Here is a 20,450-nt window from a genome sequence, read left to right on the forward strand (position 1 = left end):
AGTTTCCTAATTGTTCTTTTCCATATCACTGATAGTGTATTCATACAATCTGTTAGTCCCTCACTTGGTTAGTACAAGGCTGTGGTAAAACATCCAGCTTATTTTCATCTGAGACCTTTCTGCATTTTAATCTAATATGTTACATTCTTCAAAATTATAATCCTTAAGTGGAATATTGCTTTCTTTGAAGCTAATTATGCTCTTGTCAAATCTAAAACATAGTCAGAGTTGAACTTTCGAAGGAAGGACTTCTCAACCCAACCTTGTCAAGCTATTGGGTTACTGTCGTGAGGAAAAGGAGATGCTCTTTGTTTATAAATACTAGCCTTCCTGCACGTGCCTTGCGCGTGCGAATGCTCTCTCTCTCTCTCTCTCTCTCTCTCTCTCTCATCTAATGACGAAGAAATGAGGACATATTTGGTTAATTTTCTGGATTATCACATAAAGGTGCTATTTGTAATACACTAAGAATGTACAGAACTGGCAATATTTGACAGCAAAATCTCTAACCCCTTCCTACCCATCGGACTGAACTTGAGCAAAAGCTCATACACTAAGCTTTCTCCATACTCAATTGCCACTGCTTCAATCCTTTAAGCCATCATTGTACCTGAATGTGAGCTCACTTACATTGTTATGTAAACCTTTTGTAGAACGGAACCCAAGTTCTTTTCTTCTGGTTATAGGAGAAAGGAAAATAATAAGAGATGAACAATAGAGAAGTGAACAATCACACCACAGGGGAATTTAATACCAACAAAAAAAAGAAAAATCTATGTCAATATCAATTCATTCTGATTTGTCAGAACTATTCCAAGTGATTGTCTTTAGTCTCCTGAAGACCTATCTCAATGTCCATAGCTATGTTTACAGTTACATTTACATCTTCTCCACTGAGGTAGTTCGAACTTCTCGAAACTCGGGTGCTAGTTGTTGTTGAACAGAGCGAAGAAAATCTCCTATTTATCCCCCTTTTGTACCTGAAATAGTGAGCCAAAAAATGAAAATTGAATACATACATCCATATTTCAAAGTAAAAGAGAGAAACACAAAAAAAAAAAAAAATGTAACTTGAGTGTGCTTTACTTGCCTGGACATCTAATCAACAATTAGTTTCACCCTGAATGTTGATCTTTGAAAGTTGGTACCGATTACCGAATAAAGATTTTCATACCCTGAATGTAAGTCTTGTGTCCATTATCGTAGAAAAAGAATAGAAGTTCCATTGAAAATCATTCCTACAAAGTAAAACTGTAAGAATCAGGTTTGTGGTTTGAGTTTCATGGCAAAGAAACACGATGGAAATCCGCAGTTCCACACTACCCAAAATTTGAAAGGAGTACAAGCTATAAAGTATATAAGTATTATAAAATTGTAGATCAAGGGTCTGAGACCAAACAGTACAATATCATCACTGCAATTCATCTAAAACAAAAGTTAGAGAATTACCTGCATGCTCCAAATTCCCAATTTCGCATAGGGAAACAATTAGTATAGTTTATTGTACTGAACAGAACAGAATGCGTAATGAATGAGAAGGATAAAAGAAAAGAAAGTGTAATGAGCATCAAATTAAGCAATTCATGAACTGAACTGAATGACCTTACCTCTTATAGACATGTGGATGATACAAAATCAAAGAATCAGCAACTTCATATTCTGCATCTGCACTCCAATGAAAGAAAATAACAAAAGGAAAGAGTTAGTATTAATACGTTCACCTAGAATATTGAGCAGAGTTAATACTAAAAAGAATAAACACACATGGGGAAAGAATTATCATGAAGTAAGATCGAGAACTGGTAGCAATTTATGAAATTACAATGACTGAAGAATTCCAGAAACAATTGACAATTACTGCTATTGGTGGAGTATAGACTATAGAGGTTGCTGAAGGTACAAATAAGACTTTAATTTATAGGAGATTTCTGAAGTGAGTACTGGAGTCTATCATCAGTCTAGAGCCTGCTTAAGGTTACACATGAAGGACGATGGTTTATATGATTAGAAAGTTGTTACTGCCCTGATAGAATTCAATGTCAACACCGATATATATAAACCCATATGTCATTATCCTTATAGCACATCAATTGAGAGAACCTACTCTCTTCCCTTTGAAACTGAATTTATAGAAACAGGTTGCAAAAGCCAAGAAAATCCAAAACAATACAATTACAGGTTGAGATAAATGGGAAAAAGTAACTGCCCAAATCAAATATAATCTGGATAAGAGTACCTGTTCTCTTTGCCAAGTTTGTATTCTTGAGACAATATTCCAATCTAGTTTAAAACAACATCCTTAGTGATGATCGATATTGATAATCAATGGAAAGCATAATGACAGGGAATAAATAGAAATTGTGCAATTGGGAAACTAAATTCAATTAAATAGAAAAGGAAGACGGGAGAGCAGAGAGCAACGATTACCAGGAACAAAAGAAATTAGTCATTTGTTCAAGATACCTGCAAAATTTGGAGAAAACAACTATGAAAAAAAAGTTAACCCAAAATCTAAGCTAAATGACACCCAAATAATAGATTTAGGCATACCTTTGTTCTGAAGAAGTGCGCCACTTCTTGCATCAATGCCAGTATCGTCGTGGCTGAAAACCATTAACCCCAAAAATTATATACAAACCCATCAAAACCCCAAAAAGTGCATATGAAAATCGAAATCTGAAAATTATCCAACAACAATTATCAGTCTGACCTCAAGTGAATCTGCAAAATTGTCAGCCGACTTGATAATAATTTTCTCCTCCTGTTTGATTTTGCTCTGCTCCTCTTTCTGTATGAATCGTAAATTGAGTTAGGGATAAGTATTGATGGAGCCATATGTACTCCCACGTCGTCTGAATCTGCGTCTGTGTTGAGATCGTGCTTCCTGGCAGTTCTCTCTTGTTTGCAGATCGTGTGCGATTCGTTTTTTCCAATTTCTTTTCTCTGCCGCACAAAGCTATACTTCCGTATTTATAGTCTTTCATTTTTTTTTATTTTTTATTTTACAGGAATAACCCTCTCTGATATCTTTTATTTTAGTGATCTTTGTGTCTGTGGTGGATAATTTGAGGACTTCAAAAAATTGGTGAAGCCTTTGACACAAAATATCATACTTGGCTTTATAGTAGTAGAGATAAGTAAAAAATAGCTTTCATAAGCTAAAAATTATAATTATTTACAATTTAAGCTAAGTTATTCCAAACTAAGCTCTTACCAATCCTAATTGATAAAGTCTAGTACTTGAGATTTAGTTGGAGTGTGGTACTCTTTCCAACTGATTTGTGGTGGGTTTAATGAAGTCACTAATATACTCCTTGATGTAATCCATTATTTGATTAATGAAATCTTTTGATATAAAAAAAAGAAGCTTATATTCACACTTCACCTTATACTGTGTAGACTACTTCCCTACCGCTACTCACATTCCCCATGTTTTTATAGGTGGTGTTAGCCCAAACTGTTCAGCAAAGCCCAAACCGAGCATCAACCCAAAAACAAAAGCGCAGATGCAATAGAGAATCCAATAGAGAGAAACTGAGGAGGCGCGAATAGCCGGTCAATGCAAGTTGACCATCAGCTACCCGAAGCTCTATAATAGCATAATGTAAACTGATCAAATGTCTTCTCTCTGATCTCATTCCTATTAGAACTGGATGATTATATCTTACAACTCTTATTTTCTATTATATAGCTGGGCGATTTTTATGTTTTTTTCTATACCAAAGAGACCACTGACCCTAGCAGCCAAGTCTGACAGTTGACCAGATTGCAAGGTAACAAGTTTTTTCTGATTTTGGCCTTGGCTGGTCTGAATTGAGGTAACCATGGCTCTGGATTTGGTCGGAGGATCACTGTTTTCACTGCTCTATGACGGCGTTAAGCAAGCAATGGTGAAGACTACTCAGTTCAAATCCCTCCTTGCCGATCTCAAATCCACGCTAGACTCTTTGCAGCCAAGAATCATTGAGCAGATTGGAGAGCACAACACAGAATTGGGTCTCTCAAACGAGGAAATAGAAGATCTCAAAAGACAAATGGAGGAGGGAGTGAAGCTCGTTGGGAAGTTTTCCGAGTTTCGTGTGTGGAACTACTGCTGCATAGGGGATTACACTGACCAACTTATTGAATTGGACAGGGCTCTTAGAAGACTGCTGGAAATGTTGAGGCTGCAGGAAGCGAGGGATGTGAAGGAGACTTTGCTTTTGTCGAGGCAAAACCGTGACAAACTTGATGAAGTGAATAAGAGGCTGATAGAGATACAGAAGTTGTTAGTGCAGCAGCAGCAGCAAGCAGGGGGTGTGACGGAGGCCACGGATTCAGGAAATAATACAGAGGTGGTTCCCGAGCCAATTCAAGGGAATGGCATACAAGGTGACTTTCATGGACACTGGTTTCAAAAATTGAGTTCTGTAGTTTGTAACTTTGTATTCCTTTATTTTCAGCCTCTCGGGTTTCAAATGAGATTAACATTTTGATTCCCATGTTATAATGAGCCTCCCAAGTTTTTGTATTGCAATGATTTTCTGAAATCTTATTTTGTAATGCTTGGCGGAATGTTCTACAGTACATTAATGTACCAAACCATTAAGTAAACTCATTCAATACAGAAGTAAACTGGTTCCAAGCATGGATAGACGAGCTTGGCTTGATCCCAAACTAGTCTATATCGAACTACTGTACTTGATATGTCAGTACACTACCGTAGATGAACCCATGTTCACCTCGAGTCTCTTAGTTCATACTTGAATGTGTTCCAAGTTGCATTAATGTTTTGGATTCCAAATTCACAATAAGGGTCTTCCACTTTTGTATTGCAGTGATTTTAAGAAGAGAGGGTTCTATAATGCTTGTTCTTAAGTATCTTAGGAGTACTTATACTTTCTTGGGTTACAAATGACAGATATTATATGCATCCCATTTATAATAAGAGTCTCACTTTAGTATTGCACTGATTTTCAGAGAGAATTGAGTACTTTAGTTTTGTAATGCTTGCTTTTGAGTCTCTTAGGTATGTACCTTTTTGGGTTCCAAATGACATTAATATTTGGGATTTTCAATTGGTTTGAGTCTCCAATTATTCTGATTTTGGTGGTCTTCTAATTGTGTCAGTCGCGGAGTTGGATGGAGGAGTTGCTCTAGAAGCAGTATTTGGGATGCTTTTTGATGCTATTTTAGAAGTGCAGGGCAAGGCTGTGATGTTTAAAACCCCACTTGGTGATCTCAAATCCACCCTAGATTCCTTAAAACCACTGATTGAAGAGATAGCACAACGTAACAAGGTATTGGTTCGCCCAAAGGAGGAGCTAGAAAAATTTAAGAAACAAATGGAGAAGGGCGTGGAGTTGATTCCCAAGTGTTCCAAGGTTCATCCCCGGGCCAGCTGCAAAAAGTCCACGTACACTGAAACACTTATTGAATTGGATAAGTTTCTTCAAAGACAGTTGTATATTCTCAAAATGCAGGTAGCAAGGGATGTGAGGAACACCTTAGTTTCGATAAGGAATATAGAGGTGGCAATTGAGCAAATTGAAAAGAGTGGTGTGCTACAAAATCAAGTTCAAACTGAAGGTTGTTCAACGGTATCTGGACCTTCGCCGCCTACAGTTGGATTGGATGTAGTGAATGTGCAGGGAACAAGGGATGTGGAGGAGACAATGAGTTCAATAAAGCATACAGCAGAAGGGATCAAACCAGTTGAAGAGAGTGGTGTAGTACAAATTCAACTTGAAACTAAAGGTTGGTCTGCAACTTCTAAACTTCCCTCACTTGCACTTTTGATTGGATAGGTGATGTTTCATGGAAGAAATGAATGTAATCATTTCTATTGGATTCACATATAGGAATGGGACAGTGAATTCTCCTTCTCATTCCACAAAACCAATGAAAAGTTAGAAATGTTTGTCCCATTTCGAGAATCCACTTTTTGATGCTAACTCCCATTCTCATATCATTTCATTTCAGGAACCAAAAATGCTCCCAAGGATTACACACTACTCTCTCGTATGTTCTTATGCATGATTCCATGTTGTCCTGAGGATCTTTCTTTATTTTTCTTAAATCCTGAAATTCCCTCTGTGATTCATGCATGTGTGCCATTCTTCAGGGATATCCAGAGCTTTCAGCAGGAACATAGATTCGGACACTAGCAGTGGCGGAGGAACAAGTCTATTCTCGGAGGGAAAAACATCAACATTCAGAAGCAAAGATGATGATCAGTCAATTGATTGCCATATCTTGGAGACATCCAACCTAAGAGTTTTCAGTTTTGCAGAGTTGAAGACTGCTACAAGGAATTTCAGGGCAGTCAGAATGCTTAGTGAGAGAGGCTTTGGGAAGGTTTTCAAGGGCTGGCTGGATGAGACGACGCTTTCACCTTCTAAACCTGGCACTGGAATGGCGGTTGCTATCAAGAAACTGGACCCAGAAAGTTGTCAAGGGTGGCAGGTACTATTTTGAGTATTTTCAACTCTAACGAATTGTTGAACTTTTTTTTTTTACTTGACACCGTTGAGAAACTCTCTATGACGCATGACTTAAATCAGAAAACAAATTTGATCGCAAAAAATTTACCTTATGAGCTGTTCCTAATATGTCATTTTACTCTGTTTGCAACCATGTAGAACTATACCTTATGACTTCATATATATATGATCAACTTTGACACCGTTTTCAACTTTAAAGCATTGTCGTACATTTTAATTTTATTCCATGGTATAATGGCATAGTATGTATGCATTATAGTTTATACTTTATACCATATGAGGTTATGCGGGTTTAGATTTCCTAGCTCATTTTCATCTGAGGATTAAATTATTCTTAATCTAGTACGCCGTGGGACATAAACTAATAGGTCATGCATATTTAATAATCGATGCAGGCAGAGGTGAACTTTTTAGGAAGGCTTTCTCATCCGAACCTTATAAAGCTGTTGGGATACTGTTGGGAATATACGGAGTTATTCCTCGTTCATGAGTTCATGCCGAAAGGAAGCTTGGACAACCATCTTTTCAGACGTACGTACAAAAATGAAAAATCAATTTGAAAATAAAAGGTGTCTTAAGTTCACCATCATGAATTATTGACTGTAGAAATTCGTTACAAGCAGGTCATCCAAACGTTGAACCACTATCTTGGGAAAAAAGAATCAAAATAGCCATCGGAGCAGCTCGAGGCCTGGCCTTCTTGCACAGTTTAGTACAACAAATTATACACAAAGATTTTAAGACCTCAAATATATTGCTTGATGGGGTTGGTTCTTTTTTCTTATCCCAGCCTTTTGATTCAGTATATTGCATGATTATGCTTTTACTGTGTTCCTAACATCTTCTATGCTTCATCTTCCACAGAATTACAATGCAAAACTCTCGGATTTTGGCTTGGCGAAATTGGGGCCAACTGGTGGAGACTCACATGTGTCAACTATGGTTATGGGGACATATGGGTATGCTGCGCCAGAATACATTGCAACAGGTAATGATCTGTGACAACAATGGAAATCTAGTTTGCAAGTATTTAGTCAATCAGCTGATGCCTCACTAGTGCACTGTAAATTAACAGGTCATTTGTACGTGAAGAGTGATGTGTATGGCTTTGGTGTTGTGCTGCTTGAACTTCTCACAGGGTTACGAGCACACGATCCTAAACGCCCCCAGGGACAAGTGAATCTGGTAGACTGGGCTAAACCACTTCTTTCAAATGAAAGAATGTTGAAAACCATCATCGATGCGCGGATGGAAGGCCAATATTCCATGAAAGCAGCATCAAGGGCAGGACAGATTACTCTAAAATGTCTACCACCAGATCCTAAAATCCGACCTTCCATGAAAGAAGTTGTGGAGGAACTGGAACAGATTCAGGCAATCAAGAAATAACTTAAGTCTACAGATTCAAGCAACTCTAAAATGTCTTTAGGTATGGTGTCACACCTTCACAAAACCAAAAGCTAAGAATGATCCTATAGATTTTCTGTATTGTATATTGATATAGAATGTTTGAACTATTTGTCGTTTTTATTGTTTTCCTTTTGCCATGTTGATGTTCTGCTTATTTTGTAACCGTTGTTTATAATTCATAACATATGCTGCTTCCCCCTTGTAATTATAAAGTCATCTTTTGTGCTTAATTAGACTTGTATGTTAATGTGGCTGTGCCAATGGGGCACGACAGCGAACACTTCTTTCTTGTAGCTTAAGTTCAATATGGTTCCCCACCTGTTTGATGAAATGCCCAAGACAAAGATGGTTAGGCAGTTTCACTGGATAATAGTCTCTTAATGTGAATCCGCAAATTGATGGCATTGGTGGCTTTCAAGCACAAAGCAGCCCCTGAATAAGAGTCTCTTAATGTGAATCAGCAAACCTTATATACGATTCGCCAGTGCTAGACAGACAATGAACCCTTTTTTCTCTATCTTGAATTTTTGCCCCCCACTTGTTTGATGAAATGCCCAAGAGAAGATGGGAGACAATCTGTCGATAAACACTACATCTTTCCTCTCTGCTCTTCATGAGTAATATACTAATATATACAAAGAAAATTTTGTCATACTGTATTTTAGTCAAGGTTGAAGAGCTTTGATGTTGACCCATATCATTATAAAACCAATACTACATCCCTGTTATGTTATTATACGCGTTTACTTTGAAGGTGGGTTGGTATTTTCCCTGCTATGAAAGTTCCAAGAAATGTCAATGCATTGACCTCAAACTTTTGCCTCGTCTCTTTTTTAATTTGGTTGGTGTTCAAAATATGAGAGCAGGGGCACTTGAATATTCTGGGTTTGTGAGGAAAATGAGGACTCTTTCGATCTTCATCTTTACTCTTTCTTCATCCAAAGCAAAAGCCCCATCAACCTCTTGGAGAAGTCAAGCTCTGTGCCCTGCCTGTAAGTTGTTGTTTTACTCGACTATGTTTGTTTTCTACTTTTTTTTTTCCTTTGCTGGGATGATTGTGATAATTGCATTCCAAGTTCGAATCTCAAATTTATTTTTTTTTCACAACTTTTAATGCAGCCAACAAATATATTACTTCTCTCCTTGCTCTTCATCAAAGCTTACATTGAAACGAATACAGTTTTCTCATTTGGGTTATGGACTTTGTTGTAATATTTAAGAATCAGTAATGGTTATAGTAGGGGAGTTTGTAGGGGGTGCAGCTCTTGGTGCAGCATTTGGGCTGTTGTTTGATGTTGTGAAGAAAGCAGTTGACAAGCCTAGTACCTTTAGATCCCTCTTTGAGAACATTAAATTTTCGCTAAAGTTTTTAAAACCAATGATCGAAAAGATAGGACAACATAACGTGGAATTGGGTCTCCCAGATGAAGAAATAAAGTATATTATAAGAGAAATGGAGGAGGGCGTAAAGCTTGTCCAGAAGTCATCAAAGATCAGTAAGTGGAACTGCATGAAGTTTTATTACACGGATCAACTTATTGAACTAGATGGGTCTCTTAAAAGACTGTTAGATATATTGATAGTGCAAGGATTAAGAGATGGGAAGGAGACCTTGATTTTGGCAAGAAAACACCAAGACCAACTTATTGAATCGGCAAGAGATGCAAAGGAGACCTTGGTTTTGGCACAAAAGAACAATGACCAGCTTATTGAATCAGCAAAGGATGGGAAAGAGACCTTAGTTCTGGCAAGACAAAATGCGGACCAACTTATTGATTCGTCAAGAGATGGGAAGGAGACCTTGGATTTGGCAAGACAAAACAATGTCCAGCTTATTGAATCAGCAAGGGATGGAAAGGAGACCCTGGTTTTGGCCAAGAACATTAAAAGGTTTCTCAAACGAATTGAATGTTTGGTGCGTTGTACTTATAAAGGTGATTTCAATGTCCAGTCCAACATCTAGTACTGTGTCTTTTAGTGTTCCCACCATTCTCTGTTACTCTGTATCTATGTTGTTTCGAGCATTTTTCTTTGCTTTACTCTAAACATAAACTCCATGTACGGTTTCTTTAGGAAATTCCAGATATCACAGTGGGAGCAGAGTTTCAAAAGCAAGCAGAAGCTCAGGAAGAGGTCGAATTTTGGAGACATCCAACTTAAGAGTTTACCATTTTGCCGAGTTGAAGGATGCTACTCAGAATTTCAGGCAAGGTGAGTTTGGTTGTGGAGGCTTTGGGAGTATGTACAAGGGTTGGATGGATGAAAAGACGCTTGCACCTTCTAAGGTTGGCACTGGAATGGCCGTTGCTGTCAAGACATTTTACTCAGAAAGTATCGAAAGCATTAAACAGTGGCAGGTAGTACTGTGCTTTAAACTCTAGCTAGCACATTTTTGAAACTTTTAGTTGGCTTATGAGGAAATGGAATCGTTCAACCATGAAAGATCAAGTTATGCATTGAATTAGTCACCTTGTTTTATGTCATGGAGTACGTAGCATTTTGAATCTGTGAATCATCAGTCTTTAAAATCCTTATGTAGTACTTGGTGTCGTTTAATGCCACATTATGATTGCTATTCTATGTGTATCCTATTTTGCTGAAGTGGTTTATCCTTTAGAGATACTTATGTGTTCCTTGTTATTTAATACTGCAGCTGGAGCTGAACTTCCTAGGAAGGGTTTCTCATCCGAACCTTGTCAAGCTATTGGGATACTGTTGTGAGAAAAAGGAGATGTTCTTAATTTATGAATTTGTTCCGAATGGAAGCTTACATAGTCATCTTTTTAACAGTACGAACTATTAGTAACAAAAAAAAGATAGAATTGACATACATAAGTTTTGCTTGTTTTCACTGCAAAAATTTATTTTGTTCCTCTGGGATTTTCATTTCATGTAGGCATTTCTGTCGAGGAACCACTTTCTTGGGACATCAGACTCAAAATAGCTATTGGAGCTGCTCGGGGATTAAATTTATTGCACAGTATACAAATCACACACAGAGATGTCAAACCCTCAAATATATTGCTCGATGAGGTTTGTGTTATCTTTTCTTTCTATGTCTAACGTTTTATGCTGTTATTTTCTGAGAAAAAAGGAACATTTGTGGTAACCACTAACCAGGTTTGCTTTGTAGGTAATATAAAAAATCTAATTTCAATGTCGACATGTACCTGACATTGCTCTCTTTTGTATTTACATTCTGCAGGATTACAATACAAAACTATCAGATTTTTCCTTGGCAAAATGGGGGTCAGCTGATGGAGAGTTAGATGTGTCTACAGGGGTTTGTGGCTCAATAGGATATATCGATCCAGAATACCTGAGAACAGGTAATGATGTCTGGATCAAAAATTGAAGCTGCTGTGTAAGTTCATTATTGTCCTTCTTGGTAGAGTAAATTAAATCAGTTGCTTTATCTCACCGTAAATTATAGGTCATGTGTGTGTGAAGAGCGATGTGTATAGCTTCGGTGTTTTGCTGCTTGAGATTCTGACAGGATTAAAGTCCTTCGATTTAAGCCGATCTGAGGAAGAATTTAGTCTGGCTAGGTGGGCTATACCACTTTTGTGTGATGAAGCAAAGTTGCAAACCATCATGGATGAGCAGATTAAGGGCCAATATTCCTCCCAGGAAGCATTGCAGAGTGCACAGCTTGCTCTAAAATGTTTAGAAACAGATCCTGAAAGCCGACCTTCCATGAAAGAAGTTGTGGAGCAATTGGAAAACATTCAGGCATTGAAGGGAAAACCAGACCAGTCCAAGCTTACTACTATGCAGTATTCTTCTAATTCTTAATGATGATCCTTTCTTTTCTTTTTTCTTCTGTAATCACTGTTTCTCACTTCAAAATGTCCTGGCAGTGAATGAACTTAATCATCTTATACACCTCACAAGAGGAAAGTCCTAAAACTGGATCCTACTGATCTTATGTATTAGACATTGAATTTAGATGCATAAACAATTATCTTCATTATGTATCCTTTTTAATTCCATGGTGATTTTTATATTTTTTTCGTATAAACTTTTGGAATTACAGAGCACCAGTGCAAAAGCCAAGTACAAGGCGAAGTTCAAGAGTTGGTTATGGGTGGTAATGTGTCTGGTATAATGTCCACTACTTACCACCCTCTGACAGCTAGTTGAATTTCAAAACCAAATGCACAAAGTAAGGTGCAGAACTACATGTTATATTAACAGTGGCATACAATCAAAACTCAACACTATGCAATCCTATGCATTCCAGGATTCTATTCGTCCTTCTCTACTTCACTCTTAGCATCAGGCACTCAATGAGGTAACAAGTCAATTCATTACACACCTCACAAGACGAAGTTCTGAGATTGGATCCTATAGTTTTTCTTTACATAATGTGGTAATTTAAGCTTGCCGTCTTTAATATTCTTTCTTTTTCTATGTTAATTTTATACTTATTTTGTAACAGTACGTTTTAGAAATTTGTAACAAATTTTCTATTTGTAGTTATTTGGCCTTAAACTAGAATTGTTTTTGTTAATGTGGCTCCCGAAAGGCTAACTATTCGCATTGACTAAGCCAAGGTGGGGACAGACAATGAACCCTTTTCTCTAGTAGCTGCAAGTTCAATTTTTGCCCACCACAGTTTGAAGAAATGCTCAAGACAATATGAGGCGGATTCACACACACATTCAAAGATGCCAAATGCAACACAGCCCTGCCTTAACCTTCCTTCCTCTACTGTACGTTTGCAAACATTTCTATCCTTCCTCTGACCTCTCCTCTTCAATTTCCACAAAGAACAGATATATATATATATATATATATATATATATAGCACGAGACTTCATGGAACCTTAAGGAAGATATCAGGACCCTTCTTATTGATATTAAAAAGTCCTGACTCCACCTGTTTCTAATTCGTTATGCAAAAGAAACCTTTTAGTACTTTTCCCAGAAATTTACAAGAAAATGTCAGGCATCTTAAATACTTTTCCCAGAAACTTTCTAGCTAGCCCCAACAACTAAAAAAACTTGCTCGTAAGTAAATCTACGGAGTTTGAGAGATAAGTGCGTAAAACGGTAAAACTATTTCTTGTTGGATGGCAAAATCCCCAAGTAACCTTTGGAGAGGGTATTTTTAAGTGACGTGACTGGTTCTTCTTGGCTTGCTTTATCCCCCCCCCCCCCCCCTCTCTTTTCTACTTTTCTACCTTTTTCTTTCCCTCCATATATAATGTTTAAACATTTTTACATTTTCTAATGCAGCCAGTTGAAATTACTGCTCTCCTTACTATCTATTTGTCTTGATCGAAGTTTGGAATTGAAACAAACTCAAGTTCGTAAAAATCGGTAATGATTATAGTAGGGGAGTTTGTAGGGGGTGCTGTTCTTGGAGCAGCCTTTGGGGTGTTGTTTGATGTTGTCAAGAAAGCAGCTGACAAGCCTACTGCCTTTAAATCCCTCCTTGAGAATATCAAGTTTTCTCTGGAGTTTCTAAAGCCGGTGATTGAGAAGATAGGAGAGCATAACGTGGAATTGGGTCTCCCAGATGAAGAAATAAAGCATCTTATAACAGAAATGAAGGAGGGCGTAAAGCTTGTCCAGAAGTCATCAAAAGTCAGTAAGTGGAACTGCATGAAGTCTTATTACACGGATCAACTTATTGAATTGGATGGTGCTCTTAAAAGACTGTTCCATATATTGATGGTACAAGGAGTAAGGGATGCGAAGGAGACCTTGATTTTGGCCAGAAAACACCAAGACCAACTTATTGAAACGGCAAAAGATGCAAAGGAGACACTTGCTTTGGCACAAAAGAACACTAGCCAGCTTACTGAATCGGTAAAGGATGGGAAGGAGACCATAGAATTGGCAAGAAAAAACGCTGACCAATCGGCAAAAAAGGGGAAGGAGACCTTGGTTTTGATAGAGTAATATAGGGTTCACATCCAAAACCAATTGGCAATGGATGGAGTGGCCCAAACCCTTATAAACTCATAGGCAAAGTCTCATTTTTCCTATGTGGAATGTATATATTCTCAACACGCCCCCGCACGTGTGGCGAATTTTCAAGCCATACACGTGGACAATTTGGGTGACGTGGAGCCCGTATGGCCGTTAAGCATGCACACGTGGGTAACCCGCTCTGATACCATGATAAAGTAATCTGGGGTTCACATCCAAAACCAATTGGCAATGGATGGAGTGGCCCAAACCCTTATAAACTCATAGGCAAAGTCCCATTTTTCCCATGTGGAATGTATATATTCTCAACAGGTTTTGGCTAGGAAAACTAGAAGGTTGCTTAAGCGAATTGAACGACTAGTGACTTGCACTTCCAAACGTGACGTTTTCTCTTTTCTATTCTTATTTCTTCTTGGAAATTGCTTCCCTTGCAGTTTGCACATATATTTTGTTGTAAAACGATAGTAAAAGAATTTGAGAGAGGGAGAGTTTAGACACCAAGAATGAAGTATGAGAAATGGAGTGATTCTATTCATCTCACAATGAGGTTTATATAGGAGTACCTCAGGTTTACAAAAGGTAACTATTTAAGGATTACATCAACACTCGTCTGATTACAATCAATCAATCGCTAATTATATTCTGTTAATCACCAATCAATCTTAATTGGCGTATATCACGCAACACTAATTGCTATTACATGAATAGCCACATTAATATTTACAACACTCCCCCTTGGATATTCCATGTCAATAGTGTTGCCCCCGCTATGCGCTTCCAAGTTGCCTCGTCAAAAACCTTGCCAAGTAATAAAAAACCCTGTGGGAAAAAACAACCTTGGTCGAAGGAGAAAAAGAGCACAACGCGCTTGAGTGTGGAGTAGCAGTATCACAGCTTCAGAGATAGGTGGAGTCTTCTTATCAGCACCATAAGTAGGTAATATGTCTACGAGAGGGATGCATTAGAATTGCTACACCAAAACCTTTCCCGGTAAACCCAGTGGGAGAAACCCGTGGTCGAAGGAAAAAGATGAGCAAATGCATATATATGTCGAATCAAAGCATCTTCTGGATGCAATAAGTGGGGGTGACCATACTGAAGATGTGCCTCGTCAAAACCTTGCCAGGTAACAAAACCCAGTGGGACAAAATAACCCTGGACGAAGGACAAAAAGAGTACACGATGGTCAAACGAGTATGCTTCAGGATACTCCCCATGATTTCGACTCCCCTTGAAAATTACATGTTAGGTAATTCAGATAGTTTACGTAGACCAATACCTTGGACATGCTTCTGGAATGTAGACTTTGGTAGTGACTTGGTGAAGAGGTCTGCACAATTGTCTTCAAATCAAATCTACTAAACTTCAATCTTCTGATGCTCCTGTTGTTGCTAATTGAAGGAGAACTTCTGTACAATATGTTTGGTGTTGTCTCCTTTGATGAAATTCGTCTTTGTCTACTCTATGTAAGCAGCATTATCCTCATAGATAATGGTTGGTTCATCAGTGGTGGAATGCAGTCCACATGTGCTTCGAACATGCTTTGTAAAGGCTTTTAGCCATGTACATTCACATACTGTTTCGTGAAGAGCTAGTATCTTAGCATGATTCGAAGAGGTAGCAACAAGTGTCTATTTCGTAGACCTCCAAGAAATTGCAGTATTCCCAATGGTAAAGACATAACCAGTTTGGGAACGTGCCTTGTGCGGGTCTGATAGATAGTCTATATCAACATATCCAACAAGGCGAGCATCATTCTGAGGATCAAGGGGGTTTGATCCAATCCTTGATGCATAGGGATAGAATAAGCCCATATCCGTTGTACCTCTAAGGTAGCGAAAAATGTCTTTTATGCCATTCCAGTGGCAGCGTGTTGGCGCAGAGCTATATCTAGCTAACAAGTTCACATCGAATGAGATGTCCTGTCTAGGGCATTAAGCCAAGTACAATAATGCGCCTATTGCACTTAGATATGAGACTTCTGGCACCAATATCTCTTCGTTATCATCTGCAGGACGATATGATTCTCTCTAGACTTCAGACGACCATGGGTGTGCTTGCTTTTATCCTCATTAAAGCATCTTAACATCTTCTGGATGTAATTTGGTTGATGGACCAAAATTTCATCTGCACTGTGCTCGGGCTCCAGGTCGAGACAATAATTTGTTCTCCCAAGGCCTTTCACCTCAAATTCCAACTTCAGGTGCTTTGCGGTTTCCTTGATCTCTTCAGGAATATCAATCAAATTCATGTCTTTGACATAGACCGCTATAATTGCAAACCCGAAACTTGTTTCCTTAATAAACACGCATGGGCATAGTTTATTATTCACATATCCCATCCCGATCAAATATTCACTTAGACGGTTATATCACCTCCGTCTAGATTGTTTCAATCCATAAGTGAACGCCTCAAAACTAATGGAGAGCGTGTTCCGTGGTCTAGAACTATTTGCATCGGGTATCATAAGTCCTTCAGGAACTTTCATGTATATCTCTGTATCGTGATCCCCATAAAGATAAGTTACGACCACATTCATAAGCTGCATATTCAGTTTTTCGGAACCTACCAAACTGAAAAGGTAGTGGAATGTTATGACGTCCATTACGGGAGAATACGTCTCCTCGTAATCAACCACAGGGCGTTGAGAAAATTCTTGCGCCACTAGACGAGCCTTGTGTATCACAATCTCGTTTTTCTCATTAAGCTTCCTTACAAATACCCATTTAAATTCTACGGGTTTAACATGGGGAGGTGTAGGAACAACAGGTCCAAACACTTTTCTCTTTGTCAAGGAATCTAATTTGACCTGGATTGCTTATTTCCTTTTCGGCCAGTCGTCTCTTCATTGAATCTGATCAACAAAGCAAGGTTCGAGGTCATCGCATATTATAGTTTCGGTGGCCACCGCAAATACTAATATATCATCGATGATAATCTCAACCCGATTCCAAATCTCACTAAATTTACCGAGATTTCTCTATTCTCGGGAATGGGTTCAAATGTTGGAGCGTCCCCCAACATCGTCTCTTCTAGGACAGACCTATAATCCGGATTTATCTCATGAGATGGATCGGTTTTGAGATTGTGATGTCAAGAGGATTCGTTTGTGCCAAGTTTACCCCCTTCTAGGGAAAAGAATCCTTCGAACCTAATAGTCTACCCCACTTCAGGGCAAGGACATATGACTGGTTAGCCGCCATGGTCGTACCTCGTCCATCTAGGACGACACATCCTACAGGGACGTCTATCCTTGCAGGCACATCTGCAGCAGGTATATATGATCTCGTCACTTTAGCTAGATCAGAGAAAGCGTCTGGCATATTTTGGGCTACATTCTGTAGATCTAGAATTCTCCGCACTTCATTATCACATTGTGCGGTTCGGGGATCAAGATGAGACATAGTGGGGACATTCCACGTCAATTCACGTCGTTCATCAGGAACAGTAACGTTCTTATCTCCCCCTAACGGCGGGAAGACTGTCTCATCAAAGTGACAATCCGCAAATCTAGCAATAAAGAGATCGCCTGTCAAGGGCTCGAAAGAGCACATAATGATGGGATTCATAATCGACATGTATGCCCATCCTTTGTTGAGGACCCAAGTTTGTACGTTGTGACGGCACAATTGGCACGAGGACTACATACCCAAATGCGTGTAAGTGCGAAACATCAGGTTCGTACCCAGTCACCAGCTGTAACGCGGAGTAAGGTTGGTAGTAGTGGGCCTCAACGGGACCAACGTAGCTGCATGCAAGATTGTAGAGCTCCATGCAGAAATTAGAAGCTTAGTGCGCATTACCAAGATTCTATCTGCGAGATCATGTTGGGTGTGAACATAGGGAACTAAATGTTCAGCATCAATCCCAAAGGATATGCAATAATCATCAAAAGACTTCGATGTAAACTCTCTGGTATTATCAAGTCTTATAGACTTTATGGGATAATTTGAGTGGTGAACCCTCAATTTCATGATCTGGGTGAGAGTTTAGCAAAAGCAGCGTTTTCTTGTGGACAATAGTGTTACATGTGATCACTTTGTCAATACATCAACCAAAACCATTAATATTTAACTGGTCCACATGGTGGTTGGATATGTCCAAAAATTTCCCTTGCATTCTGTGCAGAAAAATGGTGGTGTATGTACTAGTCTTTGCATATGATGGTCTAGTATGAAATATTCTTAATGAGTATGGCATATTGTGTCATTATATACAAGACCCTTATTCAGAAGGGGATGCACCTGCGATGAGTTGAGGATACAATGCATCATACTTTGACCTGGGTGTCCCAAAAGGTCATGCCATAGCAAGTAGTTGCTTGAATTAGTTAGCTTCTAGCTAACAGATTTCAATTTCTCCAATGTACGCTTCTGGCCGCACACTCAGAGGTTATGCAAAGATATTCCACTTATTTTTCTCAGTGGTTTCAACGTGGTAACTGTTGGTTCGAATATCCTTAACACTAAATAACGTTCTTCTGGAACGTGGAGATTATAAGGCCTCATTAATGGTAGGTTCAGTACCATTGGACAACATACTGTGGGTTTTGCCATAACCCTCTGTCAGGTTGGATTGGCCTGATACGGTTGTCATAGAGGTATGAATAGACAATAAGTTTGAAAAACATCTCCGATCTGGGGGTATGGTGTGTGTAATAGCACTTTTAACCAGACAACAAACTTCCCCACAAAATATGCCTATTCATTTATTTAATTCAATGGATCACATGTATAAATAAGTTTATTGAATTAAATATATTCGAACATAACCACATTTTCATAATCCAAAATAATTGAAAACATAAATCACCAAAATCTGAAGATGTTTCATTCATTAAGATGAAAATATGGCACAAGGGGCCAATTATACCCATGTCTTCGAGTTCTAATTCTCGGTATGTTTAGTAACTGCCTGAAAATCCATGATCTCTAGTGTGGAATCGATGGAAAATGACCCTTCAATAAAGTTGGTATTTCGAGTTCCGCGACCGGCGTAATACTCATCTACTGCTTCGGCTATCGCACATCAGGTGAGGGACCAGCAGTTAATTCCTCCACATCGATAATAAAGATCATGCTGATTTTGGTGGCGGCGGGCCGAACCAGTGTTCCTTTCCACTTTGGCTTGTTAGGCAGGGGCACTAAAACATGGGGCCATGTTTTGGGCAGGTTATATTGGCCATTTATGGGCCCACCTCTCTTTACTTGTCTAAAAAGATCAGACTCTTTGTCCCTTCCACGGTCACAATCTCTCCTTTCGAGATTAGGTTTGCGATGAACAATATCAATTCCTTCAAGCAAAAGTGCTGCTCAGGTACCGATGGGCTTGCCTTGATCATTCCTCAACAGGAGGTTGTTGTTCATTTCAGTGAGCAACAAGATAGTGATCAATTCTGAGAATTAATAAAGTGACTCTCCTTGTATTCTTTTGGGCAGATGGGCTTGTTCAATATCTTGCTAATCATGTCTTGCTTCAGGCAAGAAAATGGTCATTTGGTGGTTAAAGTACTCTTCCAGAGCGACCCAAAGAGTCTGTGGATCCTCTTCATTGGATACTCAACTTGGAGTGCTTTCTTCATATGTTTCTTTATGAACATTATGGCACTCGCCTTAAAAGTCTTAGTGACGACATTGTCATGAGTATCGATTGTTGATGTCATCTTCTTTGTAGTCAGATGAATTTTCACATCTTGAGTCCACTTTAGATAGTTTCTTCCGGAAACCTCCAAAGCAACAAAGTCAAACATGTTGAGATTTGACATTTCTTATAGGAAAGGAACAAATAATATTAGTGCTTTGGGTAATATCGTCCATAAGCAAGTAATGAGAACTTCAGGTTCTATAACATTGTATGAAAAATCGGATTAGACATGTAAAAGCTACTGGTTTTATCATGTGTGATGAATTTATGAAGGAAACTTCAAGTTTCTTAAATGGCATTATCGAAACTACAAGTTCGATTTATATAGGAACTACGGGTTCATTTAGAACTTCTAGTTCATTAGGTACCTGCATTTTCTACACATATATTCTAGTGCGAAAATTTAGACAAGTAACACAATAATATTGAATTGAGCAAATTGAAATAATCTCACAAATTTGGATAAATAAAAATCACAAATCAATTGAGATTAATTATCACACAATTATGTGAACAAATGCTTTTGGCAATTAATTACACATATTAAATATGGTGAATCTATTTACAATATGAAGTCATTTTTCCTTTTATTTTTGATTCTGCTGGACCAAAGAATGAGTGGGCTTGATAGTGTACACTACTAAAAAGAATTACAATTGCTTCGGTTTTTTACTTCGGCAACAGTTGCCGTCGCAATAGAGACCCTATTGCTACGGAAAATGTTCCGTCGCGATTAAGCCTAGTTATTTGCGACGGAAAATATCTGCCGTAGTAACTTTGTAATCAATTGCGACGGATATTTATCTTGCCGTCGTAAAATACATTTGTCTTCTACCAAAAAAAAAAAAAAGGAGGAAAGAAGACTTGGCAACACATAAACGACACCGTATTACTCTTGGCGCTAATCCAAATAATCTTCCCTCTTTTTTTTTGGGCAAAATTTCCTACTAACAAAACAGCCCTAATTCTTTTTCC

At 38.5% G+C, this 20,450-nt stretch overlaps 3 protein-coding genes across 9 annotated transcripts; 2 read left to right on the forward strand and 1 right to left on the reverse strand.

The window, feature by feature from the left end:
* Positions 1-723: 723 nt before the first annotated feature.
* On the reverse strand, positions 724-3,008 carry LOC112183370. Of its 5 annotated transcripts, XR_002929850.2 has the most exons (7): positions 2,711-3,008; positions 2,551-2,603; positions 2,428-2,463; positions 2,237-2,280; positions 1,608-1,665; positions 1,450-1,506; positions 1,091-1,238 (listed from the first exon to the last, which is right to left on the reverse strand). XR_002929850.2 is itself a non-coding variant. In XM_024321729.2 (6 exons), exons 1-5 carry the CDS (start codon positions 2,833-2,835, stop codon positions 1,169-1,171), a joined length of 363 nt encoding a protein of 120 aa, XP_024177497.1. In that variant the 5' UTR covers positions 2,836-3,008; the 3' UTR covers positions 724-980; positions 1,091-1,168. The 5 variants fall into 5 exon arrangements, 2 of the variants coding, with proteins under 2 accessions (XP_024177497.1, XP_024177498.1); XM_024321729.2 differs by lacking the exons at positions 2,237-2,280; positions 2,428-2,463 and adding an exon at positions 724-980; XR_002929852.2 differs by lacking the exon at positions 2,428-2,463.
* A 610-nt stretch (positions 3,009-3,618) lies between these two features.
* LOC112183368 (brassinosteroid LRR receptor kinase BRL2) lies at positions 3,619-8,172 on the forward strand. 2 transcript variants are annotated; one of them, XM_040514467.1, is made up of 8 exons: positions 3,619-4,371; positions 5,110-5,736; positions 5,962-6,000; positions 6,104-6,444; positions 6,878-7,013; positions 7,106-7,248; positions 7,347-7,470; positions 7,540-8,172. In XM_040514467.1, exons 1-8 carry the CDS (start codon positions 3,825-3,827, stop codon positions 7,869-7,871), a joined length of 2,289 nt encoding a protein of 762 aa, XP_040370401.1. In that variant the 5' UTR covers positions 3,619-3,824; the 3' UTR covers positions 7,872-8,172. The 2 variants fall into 2 exon arrangements, with proteins under 2 accessions (XP_040370401.1, XP_024177493.1); XM_024321725.2 differs by having other exon boundaries at positions 7,558-8,172.
* Positions 8,173-8,752: 580 nt separating this feature from the next.
* Positions 8,753-11,872, forward strand: LOC112183369 (probable serine/threonine-protein kinase CST). Of its 2 annotated transcripts, none has more exons than XM_024321726.2 (7): positions 8,753-8,884; positions 9,012-9,826; positions 9,966-10,249; positions 10,546-10,681; positions 10,789-10,925; positions 11,098-11,221; positions 11,326-11,872. In XM_024321726.2, the coding sequence occupies exons 2-7, from the start codon at positions 9,121-9,123 to the stop codon at positions 11,685-11,687; spliced, it is 1,749 nt and encodes a 582-aa protein (XP_024177494.2). In that variant the 5' UTR covers positions 8,753-8,884; positions 9,012-9,120; the 3' UTR covers positions 11,688-11,872. The 2 variants fall into 2 exon arrangements, with proteins under 2 accessions (XP_024177494.2, XP_040370402.1); XM_040514468.1 differs by having other exon boundaries at positions 8,774-8,884; positions 9,000-9,826.
* The last annotated feature ends 8,578 nt before the right edge of the window (positions 11,873-20,450 follow it).

Source organism: Rosa chinensis, chromosome 2, assembly GCF_002994745.2.
Source record: "Rosa chinensis cultivar Old Blush chromosome 2, RchiOBHm-V2, whole genome shotgun sequence".
Classification (NCBI taxonomy): domain Eukaryota; kingdom Viridiplantae; phylum Streptophyta; class Magnoliopsida; order Rosales; family Rosaceae; genus Rosa; species Rosa chinensis.

Excerpts from the sequence above, each read along its gene's own strand:
- LOC112183370 (XM_024321729.2), bottom strand. The coding sequence starts at position 2,835 with ATGGCTCCATCAATACTTATCCCTAACTCAATTTACGATTCATACAGA. Across the intron at positions 2,604-2,710 it reads ATTTTGCAGATTCACTTGAG|CCACGACGATACTGGCATTG; the intron begins GTCAGACTGATA and ends AATGGTTTTCAG. Across the intron at positions 1,507-1,607 it reads CATCCACATGTCTATAAGAG|TACAATAAACTATACTAATT; the intron begins GTAAGGTCATTC and ends TGTTCTGTTCAG.
- LOC112183368 (XM_040514467.1), top strand. The coding sequence starts at position 3,825 with ATGGCTCTGGATTTGGTCGGAGGATCACTGTTTTCACTGCTCTATGAC. Across the intron at positions 4,372-5,109 it reads TCAAGGGAATGGCATACAAG|TCGCGGAGTTGGATGGAGGA; the intron begins GTGACTTTCATG and ends TAATTGTGTCAG. Across the intron at positions 5,737-5,961 it reads AATTCAACTTGAAACTAAAG|GAACCAAAAATGCTCCCAAG; the intron begins GTTGGTCTGCAA and ends ATTTCATTTCAG.
- LOC112183369 (XM_024321726.2), top strand. The coding sequence starts at position 9,121 with ATGGTTATAGTAGGGGAGTTTGTAGGGGGTGCAGCTCTTGGTGCAGCA. Across the intron at positions 10,250-10,545 it reads AAAGCATTAAACAGTGGCAG|CTGGAGCTGAACTTCCTAGG; the intron begins GTAGTACTGTGC and ends TTAATACTGCAG. Across the intron at positions 11,222-11,325 it reads TCCAGAATACCTGAGAACAG|GTCATGTGTGTGTGAAGAGC; the intron begins GTAATGATGTCT and ends CGTAAATTATAG.